Source organism: Megalops cyprinoides, chromosome 10, assembly GCF_013368585.1.
Source record: "Megalops cyprinoides isolate fMegCyp1 chromosome 10, fMegCyp1.pri, whole genome shotgun sequence".
Classification (NCBI taxonomy): Eukaryota; Metazoa; Chordata; class Actinopteri; order Elopiformes; family Megalopidae; genus Megalops; species Megalops cyprinoides.
This window is the reverse complement of record NC_050592.1, coordinates 20,703,804-20,717,472: the sequence shown is the minus strand read 5'-3', so window position 1 is coordinate 20,717,472 and position 13,669 is coordinate 20,703,804. Positions and strand designations below refer to the sequence as shown.

At 41.0% G+C, this 13,669-nt stretch overlaps 1 protein-coding gene across 1 annotated transcript in view; it reads right to left on the bottom strand.

Annotated features, from left to right (window-relative positions):
* Positions 1-13,669, bottom strand: part of LOC118785020 (CUB and sushi domain-containing protein 3-like) — a 241,715-nt gene that overhangs the window by 10,254 nt on the left and 217,792 nt on the right. The window contains exons 59-63 of the mRNA XM_036539546.1: positions 11,113-11,292; positions 9,859-10,032; positions 9,581-9,754; positions 8,149-8,222; positions 5,054-5,165 (exon numbers count right to left, since the gene is read on the bottom strand). Coding sequence (XP_036395439.1) covers positions 5,054-5,165; positions 8,149-8,222; positions 9,581-9,754; positions 9,859-10,032; positions 11,113-11,292 — 714 coding nt within the window. The remainder of the gene's footprint in view (positions 1-5,053; positions 5,166-8,148; positions 8,223-9,580; positions 9,755-9,858; positions 10,033-11,112; positions 11,293-13,669) is intronic.

Here is a 13,669-nt window from a genome sequence, read left to right as displayed (position 1 = left end):
AAGACCATGCATGGAAAAGTACTATTTACATATTTACATGTATTTACATGTATTTACATATTTACAAGAGAAAATACAGAAAAGAGTAATGTAACCCAAAACCAAGGCCAAAAAGTTTTAACACAAAACTGCTTTGGTTAGCATATTGCTATGATTTCATCAACCTCATTTACTTTCCACAGTACACCATTGATTGCCTGCTTGCTGCGGACCTCAAAAAGATTATCATTTATCATTTCATTTATAAAGTGCAACCTCGCACTTTAAGCAAGAAGAGATCATCAATCTCATCACCGCAATACAATCAAAGGTCCCCTATTATTCTGGCTCCACTTTCCGAGTCTTAAAGAATAATCAGTTCTGCTTGTCGAAAAATAAAAATGAATCAGTATATAAGTTCTTCTCATCTTTCCCATAAATGAGTCCAAACACAAAACATGTTTTTGAAAAAAATAAATAAAACATTCACACAATCTTGACGTCCTATCATATAAACCCTTATGATGACAGCCACCCTGGGAAACCTGAAAACACATGACAACAAGTTTACTCCCTTGAGCAAAAACGGCATCTTTTGACAATGGTGGGGTTACAAATATTCACTGTAGTGTCAGTAGCCATAACCTTGTGTAATATTCTCCATCGAGGATTACCACTTCACTTTAAGAGTGAGTTTTCATATATCGAAGTCCATGATTGTGAAACCTCACTATATACAGCTAAGGCAGCTCTCCATCTGTTGACAGGCACTGTTAGGTATTCCCTGCAAAACCTCTCCACTTTAACTGGCACTCAGATTCTGTATTGCCTTCAGGTTTAGGTATTAAAAACCTGGAACAAAGAGCTCTCCTCTCTGAAAAAGACCTGTATGTCATGATCTGAATGACAACCGGCATAGTCAGAATTTTGTCCTCACTTCTCCATCTCAATTCTTTGGAAGGTAGGTCTTGGTAACATATAATTTTACAAAAAGGATAATATGCTGTATGATTTGCTGTCTGATTTTTGACTAAAAGCTGCCATCCTGCTCTTTAAATGAGGCCCTGACCCCCTTCTACTAGTTTTGGATGCTGCCCCTGCCTTCAGCTAACATGCTTGAAGAAGGATGCAACTGGCCAACTGGTGCTATATTATTGAGGTGGCCAGGATATTAGCAATCGATACTCTTGAGAAAGAGGTGAGCCAGGAGCCAGTACCACCTCTGAAGCCTCCATTTTACCTTTCCTTCAACTTCTTCCTAGTTTCTCATGATAAACCCATCAGTTCAAAATAAACCCTGAGTACTTTAAACCCCTGCTGGTTCCATTTCAAATGCCCAGGGAGAGTTGGAGGAGCAATCTCCTGCCAATCCCCTGCCAAGGAAGTGTCACACTTGTCCCAGTTAATCCTTGCAGAAGCTGCCCTCTCACAGAGTCCCCAGCATTCAGAGAGTCCTAGTACGTTGTCTGAGTTTCTCAGCAGGGCAATCACACCATGAGCATATGCTGTTAGTTTAAAAGGTAAAGTTCCCTGAACTCCAGGGGATACTACTTCACTCATTTGGCACCCCCCAGCGCTGGGGTCCCAGGGAAAGAAAGTACTGGATGCCACAGAGGGAACTCCCCTGCCTGATCTCCCAAATGACTTGAAGAGGACCAATGAGAGCATTAATTATTTGTCTTGCTCTTCACTTCACTGTACAAAAGTCTTACAGCTCCAAAATCTGAAACAGAATCTGATGATCCATTCAATCAAATGCAATTTCTTAATCAATAAAGACAAGCTGACATTGCTGTTTTTTTTTTTTTACTTTAACAGTGCAAAGCAAATCAAGGATTAAAAACAAATGATCAAAGATTCACCCGTTGTTAATGAAGCATGGCTGATAAGTATGAGTAAGTGAAGGCATTACATTTTAAAGTCTTTTAGTAATTGCTCCCAGGTGGCACGGTTGGTAAAAGTGCTTGATGTTCAAGGTCAAAGCTGAGCCCTTCAGCCTGGGTTCAATCCCAGCCATGTCATTAACTAATGATGACAGGGAGCCCATAGCAGTTGAACATAACTGGCATTGTTCTGTGGAGGATATAGGGGAGGGTAGGTTGGCCAGAGGCTTATATGTCCCCTAGCTCATCAGCAACCCCACTGGTCAGTCAAGTGCCTGAAACCTCCCTTTTATGATTTTTACCTTGTATTTCACATTAAAACCAGACTGATGAACCAAAACAATTGCTACTCTAGCGTTAATATTCAACCCACTGTATGAATTTCCCTCTTACATTCTCTATCCCAATAGCTGCAGTAAGAATTGTCTGTTTGCCTCCTGTGAAAAAAGTTTGTTTTATTCTCCACTAAAAACTAGAAAGGTGCCAAGGACTCTCTCTATCCCTGCATCTATTAACACTGAATAAGCCTATTTGAAAGTGACACATAGATTAAGAGATAAAACATAAAAACCAATGTCTACATTTTACTCCCCCTCTGCAACACTCTTCTAACATTCATAATGAGGTTGCTCAGATGATGGCACCTGGGTTTGTCTCATTCTGCAAAGCTCACTTTTCTTGGTGCCACTGCACTCAAGTGTTAAACATTTTAAAATCCTGAAAATATGAGCTGATGTCTAGCTCCTTTTGCCTCTTTGCACCATCCCGAAATTTGCTGATGTGTTTAATTGAAAAAAAGTTTACCTCTGCACTGCTGGTTGGTTACACCTGGGAGTGAGCTTCTGAAGGTCATTTCTTCCTCTCTTCTCTAAGAGTCTTTCTGTAAACTGTGGCCACTGCGGCCACTGGGGAAACTCCTCCTGCCCCTTGCCCGGGAGTCTCACCTGAGTTCAGGCCTCAAGCTTACCTCAGCAATGTTCTTATCCTTCATGAACTCAGACTCCCACGAAATACTATAAGCCTATCGTGCTGACAAACGAGGTCACTCCAGCGGGGGTCCTGACTCCACTGCATCTATAGTCCTCATTTCAGTCCTATTGACTGTTTTCTTTGGTGTTCCTGTAACAGTTTGAAACCCTTTGCTATCTTGGACCCTGCATATTGTCATCACTATCTATAGGTAGTCATTTTTTGCTTATGTATGGCAGTAGGCTCAGATCTTCTTTGATCTTCTTCAGTGCTTCCCCTATTAGGAATACTAGCTGGTGCCTCACCCCTCTTTCTCTGAAACTTCAGCATCTATCTTTTCTATTCACAGGAGAATTTTTCAAAATGGCCTCATTCTCTACACACAAATTACCTAATATATTCCTTTTCATTTATTTAATCCTCCTCCTCAGAGACTGTCACAGACACATCACGTATATTTTCTGAGTTATATAGGATCATGTATGTTTGCCTGCAGAAGGACACCACATGTTTCATTTCAGGAGTTTTACACTGAAGCAGCATCATATTGACCAGCCCTAACAGTTTTTACTAGTGACTTTGAATTATTTCCAAAATCCTATTGTTTAAAGGGAGGGAGGAATGCATGTAACATCAATACCTTTATTGATGAGGTCACTAGTGGTGATACTTGCACAAAAGACTCGACACCCAACTTCCCAAACAAAATGTATATCTCTAAGAAAAACAATAATTGCCTTGCTCATTCATGCTACTGATTTGACCACTTCAACCTCCTTCCAAATAGCAATCAAACAATCTTCTGAAAGATCTGAAAGCATTGGGTCCAGATTTTAGCCTGTGCCTTGCTGTCAACATTTTAAATTCTTCATTTGACTTAATTTTGAAGACTGAACTGATGGAAGCTCAACGTAGCGTTAAGTGGAAAAACTAGAGTATAATCTGTAAAATTTTGCAAATACAATTAGCAAAGAAAATTGAAAGTTTTCGCTACCCACAGCACTGTTCTCGTACATCACCACTAACCCTCGCACAATCCAAAATTCCAAAAATGGAAAAAGAAAGAGAGTATGGCAGGGAGAGAGAAAGAGGGAGATATTGGAAGGGGAAGAGAGAAAGTTAACGTTAGGGAGGGAAAGAGAGAGAGAGAGGGAGATAGTGGAAGGGAAAGAGAGAAAGTGAAAGTTAGAGAGAGAAAGAGAGAGAGGGAGACAGCGGAAGGGAGAAAGAGAGGAGGGGAGAGAGAGAGAGAGCGAGATAGACTGCCATTTAAAAGCTTTGCATTTAACCTAATTTCTTAAACAAACAGCATGCAAAAAGTAGTATTAACATATTTGCATACAAGACAGAGAGGGCTGTAGTAGAGCAGTGACTTCATTTAATTGAGGCTTACACTATAGAAAAAAACTTTGCAATTTCAAGAATAACTTAAAATAAGGATTTATAAAATTAATTTATTATGCATTTTCTGATTATGATCTATGTTTGTCCTTCTTACAAGGAAATATAGTTGTAAGAGTTAAAAAATCCTAGAAAAATAAAATGAAAAAAAAATATATTTATCTTACAATACTGAAACACTTAGGAAATTCTATGCTTCAGTGTTAATATTATAACATTATTATGTTGTGATTCTGAAAATGAGAAATATCTTCTTACAAAGTGTTTCATTGCCGTGTGCAGTGAGACTTTCCCTGCTGACGCCCCGCAGCAGAAAAAGCTCCTCTGAACACTGCATGTGGCGCGACTGGGGAAATCATGCACAATTATGGAAATCATTTTTAAAATCAAGTTTTGTAAGAGATTTCCCCATGCCATTAATTTAGGAGACACTTATTGTACTTGCTGGCACTGTGAAACAAACACTTTTAGCCTCCACAGGTGCAAGGATACACAGCTTAATATCTCAGCATTAAACAGCACTCTGTGTGAGGCACGTCAGGTCTCATTATGTACACATTTATCAGTTCCACAGGCGTTGCTAATCTGAGACCCTTCTGTTGGTATATCAGCAACTGTAGCAGCAAAAACCAGGCGGAGAGAGGGAGAGAGAGCTCTGCAAGACCTCAAATTACTGCAGTGAACTCTCAGAACACACTTGTGTAATCACGCAAGGGCACAGGTGATGCAGAAAGACTGAAACTCTCCCGCAGGTTAATAAGAGACAGACTCTAGCAGGTGCTGTGCGTGTCCGTGAGGACAGCAGAGGCCACGGGACTCACGGATGCACTCAGGCTGGGAGCCGCTCCAGGTGAAGTCCGGCTGACACAGTCGGGTAGTTGAACCCTGCAGCAGGTGACCAGGCTGGCACTGGAACTGCACTAGGCTGCCCACCTGTGAAGGAGGGACAAGGACATCGGTGATCACGCTCCACCACACGGAGAGGTGAATTACTGACCAGACACAACCACGAAGAGAGGTGAATTACTGACCAGACACAACCACATGGAGAAGCAAACTATTGACCAGATGGAAAGATGAGTCACTGACCACACTCAGTCATACGTGGAGATATATTGTTTTCTCCACAATTGAAAACAAATGTCAATATCAGGAAGACTTCTGTGGACATCTGGTTTTCTGCTGCAATTACTTCATTTTTAGAGGTAGATAGTACATACTCTGCATCAGAAGAAATGTATTACTGTGTTTATGCACTCTGTTTCTTTAAAAAATTCAGTGACGTATACATATTTATACTTTTTTGTCATACAGGAAAGCTAAAGCAAGATGAACATAATCCTCCAGTAAACTTTGCAGCCAATGGCTATTTTTCCACATTACAACTCCCACAGTGCACCACAGTGAAGTGGGCGCAAATTAGAGGATAAGCACTGAGCAGCTTGCAGGTACCCAATGACTGGCAGGGTGCCTGAGAGCGGTGAGATGAGGACACCCTGCCCACACAGCCACCCCTGTCCCGGTGGAACGAAGCCAATTTGTTCTGCTGCGGCGGGCTCCCGGGCACTGTTGACTGACAGGGCTTATTTTTAATTAAGAAGTAACCTCTAACATTCAGGCAGTCGACAGGGAACAAACCCCAAGACAATTATGTTTTAAATAGTGCTTATTTTAGCTGCACAGTGGTCCTCATAAGAGGTCAATACGCTCTGTAGTCTGCGGTAAGGATAGATGTGCTCTGTTTTTGAAGGGAAACCAAGTGCAATATAAAAGAGCATGAAATGTAGACTGTCAACACCAGAATGCGAAATGTATGTGCCAAAGTACAAAGTAGCATTAAATATGTAATAGATTACTACATTATCATCCCCAGGAACACAATAATGATATGGGGCACAGGGTTTATCTATATGACATAATATCCTCTTTAATCTCCAACAACATTCTGAGAGTTTTGTGAAATAAGTTGCTCCCCTCTCCAGCTCAGGGAAAGACAAATGGTTTGTGAATGTGGTGCTTCTGATATTTCACTGCTGTGCTGTCATGACCTGAACCTTCATTAATGTGCTGTATGCATACTGGAAGCAAGCATCACAAGGTGGCTGATTACGCTATGAATGTGAATGGAAACCACTGATGCAAAGCGCTGCTCAGAATCTGTGCGCCTGGCAAATTTGTTTCCTTCTTTAACTTGGCAAATCGAATTAAATTTGTGCGAAATGCGACTCTGTCATGTTTCCTGATGAAGTTTGCGTGTGAACATAAGGACATAAATAACGACGTTCTCGTGGATCGCGATAAAAGTGGCGTTTTTGTGCCCATTGAACAGATGCACTGGGAGACACCAGCATGGATTTGCGGGTCCCGCTGTGATGAAAGCGTATGCGCAGGGAACCCCAGTGAGACTCCACAAGGAAATCAGCCAAACAAAATGAGTGTCTGCCTCCTCTTTCTTTCCCTAGATTCTCCTCTTCCACGCACTGATGCTAACGTTTGAAGTGGAATGGAAGGAACGCATTTCAGGCAAAAAAAAATATCATGTTGCTATTTACTATCTAATGAGGCAGTGCCATGCCTCCAGCTGGCCATGCTGGTACAGTAAAGCATATTCATGTAAAAACTAAATGTTTGATGATACATACAGTGCATATGCAGTATACATATGGCTATTTTACCTTTGAGCCAAGCACTTAATTAGAGCTGCCTCAGTAATATCAGTTAACATAATCATCATCACATCAGTCTTAACAGTAAGAGTTACATTATAGCATAGATATAGTATCAAGTGTATCATCAGTGTGCATATTTGTAATGTAAAATGTAAGCTATACAATTTGCCCTGGATAAGGTAATAATGACCAACAGGCCTAGGCGGAGCACATTTGTTGTTTTTGTATTCCTGTTTCTGTTAACAAAAAACAATATACATTACCATTCAAGTAGTGATGGGAAAGTGAGGCTTCATGAAACCCATAATGGGTGCAGCTACAACTGACTTACCTATAAGACTTTGTTCTCTACAGCAAAACACAATTGATTTACATCATTGAATCAATGATAATACATGACTATGTTTAAGTACTTCTAAGCTGCCTGAAATGGAGCAGTACTTTCAGAAGCAGGCAGCAGCAGCACACCTGGACGCCCCTCCTGTTCCGAAAACCTGACATAAACTGCAGAATTCAACCTGCAGCGATCAGTGCTACAACAAGTTACAGCTCCAACAGGCTGAAAATCACTACATCCGGATTCTCCCTCCCAGCTATGAGAACCTCACTGAGAAAACATGCAGGGCTTTCCCTGCCATCAGAAAACATCTCTGTAACCTCAAGCCCCCACAGAGAGTCTGGCATCAGACAGCATAATTTCCTCAAGTCTCCTGTACGGTGGCAAATCGTGGGGTGCATCAGCAAGCTCCAGCACAGCAGGTGGGACAAATACAACGCCGTGTACTGTGTGACACTTTCTCCTGTAAAATCACAACAGGAGCCCAAAGCTCCATCCTGCAGGACAAGTGGACATCGAGGCAGCTCAGTATATGGAGTAACAGGTGACAGAATTGGAAGCACAGTGCGTCACTGAATGCAATAAACAGACGGGAACTTGTCTACAATGTGTCAGAAATGAAGTATACGCCTATACATCACAAGTAACATATACATTCAAATAACAAAATATATGTTTCATTTGTCACCCATGTTATGGCAAATCATATGTTGAGAGTGTTTGACTTGAACTGATCTGGCTGATGAGAATTCCTGAGTTGGTGAGATCATTCTGAAACGTCAATTTTTTTTGTCATGATCATTCTGTATTTAACCCCACCCCCGTGCCCATTTAGGGCCATGGCGGCTTATAGGGCATACAGCAGTTCTGGGATCAGTGTTTCAGCCTTCTGCCATCATTCTCACCCTACCTTAAAGCCCGAAGTTCTATTAAGGGAACCATGGCGAGGTGTTCCGGGGTTCTCACATGTGGTGCGAGTTGGTTCTGGACACAAAGAGAAAAAAACAAATAAACTACTACGTAACAATAATAACTATACAACTATGATAACAACAATGAATTGAAGTTATGCATCTTGGCCTGTGTCCGTCTGTGATCTGGAACAGTACCATCTGTTGGTTGCTGATGGCAACATACGTGGGCAATTCCATGTGCATTAATTCCATGTGTTTTTCTCACCACTCACAGTTGATTTTGCACAGCAGATATGGCAGTTGAGTGAATGCTACAAAGAATTGTTTTCAGATCGCCTGCATTTTCTGAACAGTCTAAACAATAAAGAAGTTGTTCATCAAAATTTCTGCCTGTGTTGTCAAAGTGACGCTTGGGTGATTTATCAATGTAAGCTTGAATTATAACGTGGACACCCAGAACATAACCGAAGACAATAACAAACATACACAGGCCTAGACCTACTGATAGGGCAACAGCGATAAAACGCAGGAAATAAGGCGGCAAAATGAACTGATGTTCACTAGTATATCCCATACAGCAACAAACATGGCTAAGGTTGCTTAAATGGGTTTGAAACACAAGCCCTTGCTCTCTATTTACATCTAACATGAACAGCCCTTTCCCCGCAAACCTTTTAAACAGAGATTTAAATAGTAGCGTAATGTAAAGAAAAATCAGTCCAATGATGTGGAAAGGAAAGTTGGAGCAGAAGGTAAGTCTCTATAAACAACTTCCAACCAATCACTCAAACCCGCTTAAGGTTTTATTATTTTTCCTCTGTTATATAATGTACACTTGACATCATAGTGCTTACCTATGGAGAACAAGTTCTTTTGATTGGTTCATACACATCAGAGATTGGCAACACATTGTAGCTCCAGCAATCATAGACAAGTATTACTCATCCATCATTTACAATTACCGCTCTCATTTCCTCACTTAGGAGACACTCTTACACAGGCAGCCTTAAAAAGCAGGGCTACAAAGGTACATCTAATAAAGTCAAGAGGGAGAACAGTACAGAACACAATAGACTGCCTGAACATGTCAATCTTTCACTCAGAGTCATTATAAATACTCCTGATGGCATTAAAAGCCTAAAAAATGATAATGAAATGAAATGAATGCAAGCTGCAGTGCAGCATAGTTGTAAGGAGCAGGACTCATAACTGAAAGGTTGCCAGCTCGATTCCCCACTGGGGCACTGCTGTTGTACCCTTGGGAAAAGGACTTAACCCAGAATTGCCTCAGCAAATATAAAGTTGTATAAATGGGTATTATAAAAAAAAAAAACTGTAAGAAACTGTGGCCTAAGTAAGTCGCTCTGGATAAGAGTGTGCACTAAATGCCAAAAAATTATTGCAATGTAATGTATTGCACTCCAGTACCTATGCATCGGGGCTGGATTCCACTCCAGGTACCATCGGCCTGGCAGATACGTGTTGTTGAGCCCACCGGGATATAGGGGGCACTGCAGCTGAAGGACACCTCTGACTGGTAGATGAAACTGCGTCCCTCTCTTACCGCCTGCACAGGAATGCCAGGGTCTCCGCAGAACTTGGCTGCAAAGACCGTCAAAAGAGCGAAGACTTGGTAAGAAAGGCAAAGGAAGGCGGCCCGGGACGAAACGGGGAAAGGAAGGAAAGGTAAACGGGAAGTGACTCACGCAAGCACTGTGGCAGATCCCCGCTCCAGGAGCCGTTCCCCACGCAGGTGAGGACAGCAGGAAAGGAGAGCTCGTACCCTGCAGAGCAGCTGTAACTCACACTGGATCCCCATCGGAAGTCCTCTCCCACCAGCAGACCGTTAGAGATGGCGGGGGGCGGGGCACAGGTCACAGCTGAGGGGGGATACAGGGGGGGAGTGATTACTCATACAACTAACTTGGAATTAAAGCACCTAAATAAAAAGAATGTTGAGTCTGCTGCTGAGATTATGCTAATACTATAAAACCATGTATGTGCGGTGTTTCTGTAAGGGTGCGCATGCGTATGTGCGTATGACCGGGTATCACTGGGTGCCAGTGAAACGAATCCAGCGGCACTCATGATGTAACGCATGGCTAGCTCTCCTGGTTTTTTACTTTGGAAAATGAACTTGTAATTATGACCCCTCTGGTTCAAGGTGAAGCATGAACCTTATCCAAAGCCGCGGGACTTTTGGAGGAATCTTTGCGAGGAGTTTATTTTGTAAACCTACACTATGCTACAGCAATACAAAAAAATCATTCACAGAAAATGTGTTTCACACACCCTAGGAAGCACATTCACTAGGCATGCATTAGCTGAAATATATAAATTATATGACCAGAATTATGTTCAAAGAAAGGGGCAGCTGGGTGATCACAGAAAACAATGACAAACTGCAAAATTAGAGAAAAGCCTCTGTGCATAACCACTGGTGGTGGTGTAAACAAAGACACAGGTGATGGGTTTCTCAGACAGTCAGCTGATCTCTCTGCAGCTCAATGTGATGCCGATGTTGGCTTTCAGTTCTCACCGCAGGGTTTGGCTTCCTCACCTGCTTTGGCTACCTGTCTACTATAACTGAGGCTGTGAATTTTTCACTGGTGTTTCAGCCGATGACATCTCAGCTGATTTGTACCCCTGCCCTAGCATACTTTGATCATCTCCTATTCAAAAACAAGTGCAGCTGAATTTTAATTTAATGCACGGAGTCGGAATAGCACGAAGTACATGCAGTTATTTGTTAGCAGAGCTACTTAAGATTGATTTTCCGATGCTGTGAACAATCGATAAGAGTAATTTTGCTATGAATTGAGTCATGCTTGCAGTCTGAATTTCAAGCTGATGCTTTGACTGGAACCCAACAGTGCAAAAAACAAACATTACATCACAGCTGACTGCATCACAGAGATTCTTTGAATGGCAGCACAGAGATGGACTCCCTTTACATGTACCTGTGCAGGTGGGTATTACCCCGCTCCAAGTGCCATTGCTGGTGCAGGTACGGGTGACGGAGTCGGCAGCCTCCATAATGTATCCTGGCTGGCAGAGGAACTTGACGTTCTGCCCAACCACAAAGTTGTCCCCATACCTCAGACCGTTGGCTGGTGTCCCAGGGTCCCCACAATTTATCACTGTAAAAACAAGACAAATGTCCCTTTTAGTACAGAACACTGTGCTGAGGAATAAAACTGGGACACTTTAATTAGAGTCTCCTTAATTATTTAAGGCTATAACAGCTTGGAAAATGAGAAAATGAAGAAAGAAGGCAATAACAAAGCTGAATTTGAAATCAAACTTAGTGGGGAAATACTTTTCTTGTTAAATGTCACCTTTGACGTACTTGTAATTGCAAATGCAAATAACCTAGCTACAGATAAGAAAAAGACAGATGAAATGGACATGACAGGGAAGGATGAATCCTCTTACATTCACACTACAGTATGTCTCCACACTCTTAAATATAATGGCAGCTGTCACGTCTTTAAAAATGTTCTGTTAGGGCCCATTCACGTTTCATAAATTAAAAATCAAGGAAACAAAACCTGATAAACATGGAGCTCTGTAGGTCCCATTTCCTCATAATCCATGACAGCTGGTGAATTGCTCAGAAAGGAAAAAGACACTGAGCTCCAGATATACAACCAGAGCAGTGTTTCTCAATTCTTGGCCCTAGAACCAAACATGTATCTTGATTAATGGTCTAGCTGAGCTCTCAGTGAATTAGGTTAGAATGAGCTGTTAACTGAAAACTGATATGGATGCAACATTGCTTACTTGTCAGGTGTCAGTTCTTTGTGAGATACAGGTAGGATAAATGGGAAAATGTGTTTATCCTAACAGAAGGGTACAAACAAAGTTGTAGGGTGCAGTTGGGCTGAAATTAATCAAAAGTTCATAAAAATTAACAAAACTAATAAAATAATACTAATTCTTTTAAAACTAGTAACTGAACAACTAAACAACTTAACAACTGAACAACTGAACAACATAAACAACTGCACTGAATTTGTCCAGAGGGCATACATAACTTTACAGTAACACAAACATACCTCATATACCTCACACATTACTTTAACAAAGAATCCTTAGCAAATTAAAAGTAGAGATGTTAGCTGATGATCCATATTCAGTTAGCAGCTCAGTTGAATCTAATTAAAAGTGAGCTCAGATGGAATGAAAACCAGTATGGGTTTTGGGACCCCAGGACCGATTTAAAGAAATAATGGGCTTTCGTGCGGAACCTGCAGTGAGTCACCCAACATTCCTTCATTTCTGCAGTCTGACGCTAGGAAATTTACATTCCATTGGCACTTCGGTTCATGAGGAGCATCCATGCAGTTTCTTTAAATATAATGAGAAAGGCCGTACTGCCAGTCTGCGAATGAACAAGTGCAAAAGAGCTGCGTTTGTCTGGAACCAATGAGGTTCACAAAAAAATCACTGAAGAAAGACGCATCATTATTCTTATTATTGGTTCTAGAAACAGCAGTAGATTTACTATCACACATTACTGTCACCTGTGTTGTGCACCTCTGTATACAGTACATAATCTGGCTGTTTTGACAGCATAGACCCTGAGATTCACAAAAATTCTATTGTGTTTCTGTTTGATGTGATTTTAATTACATGTTACATAAAACTTGCACTCTATTTGCAAATTAGGTTGAAAGAAGCAACCTCACATAATACATACAGTCTGAAAATGTGGTTTCCAGTCATTACCTATTGTACTCTAAAAAGTGGTATTTTTCAATGGTGACACTTGTTATATAATCCTTTACTGTTTAGCTGTTAAGAGAATTATTGTCTGTTTGATGTATTTTAACAAACTAAATGAGGCATATGTAGCAGTGTCACAATGTAGGTCATCAATATATCCATACCCTTCTTATACTAACAGGATCATGGCTCAACAGAATAACTACTAAGTGTGCAATTATTTGTAAAACATACACAAATGCTTTTTGTATTGTTGGTTGTATTACAATATTACCTTTCTTTTATTAGTACTGATTGTGCTAAACAATACTGATTCCACACTAGCATTTATTTAGTGAAATTTTTGTTTTGTGTGTTTATCAAAGGCAATAACATATTTGATGCTGCTGTAAATCTGTTAAAGTTTCAGCCCGGAATGAAAGAAGATAAATATTGCTGCCATTTATTACTTTTTCATACTTTTAAGTTCCCCCTCTCATATTCCTGCATTTACACGTACAGTGCAGACAGATCCACAGCACAAAGTTATTAGGGATTCATGAATTCCACAGAGCCGTAAAAAAGGAGAGACTATAGCAGCTAACACACACTGCAGGAATCACAAATCACTTTAAACAACCAATTTATGCAGACAGAAAGATATCCCTCGGGCAATATGCCTTTTATTCTGAATGATAGATCTCACAGTTACTGTTACATGTAAAAATCAATTCCAGTAAACCTCTTTTCCCATCATCAGCACTGAAGATTTCACTTCAATCAGCGCTGCAGATCTGTTTCTGTTGTCTC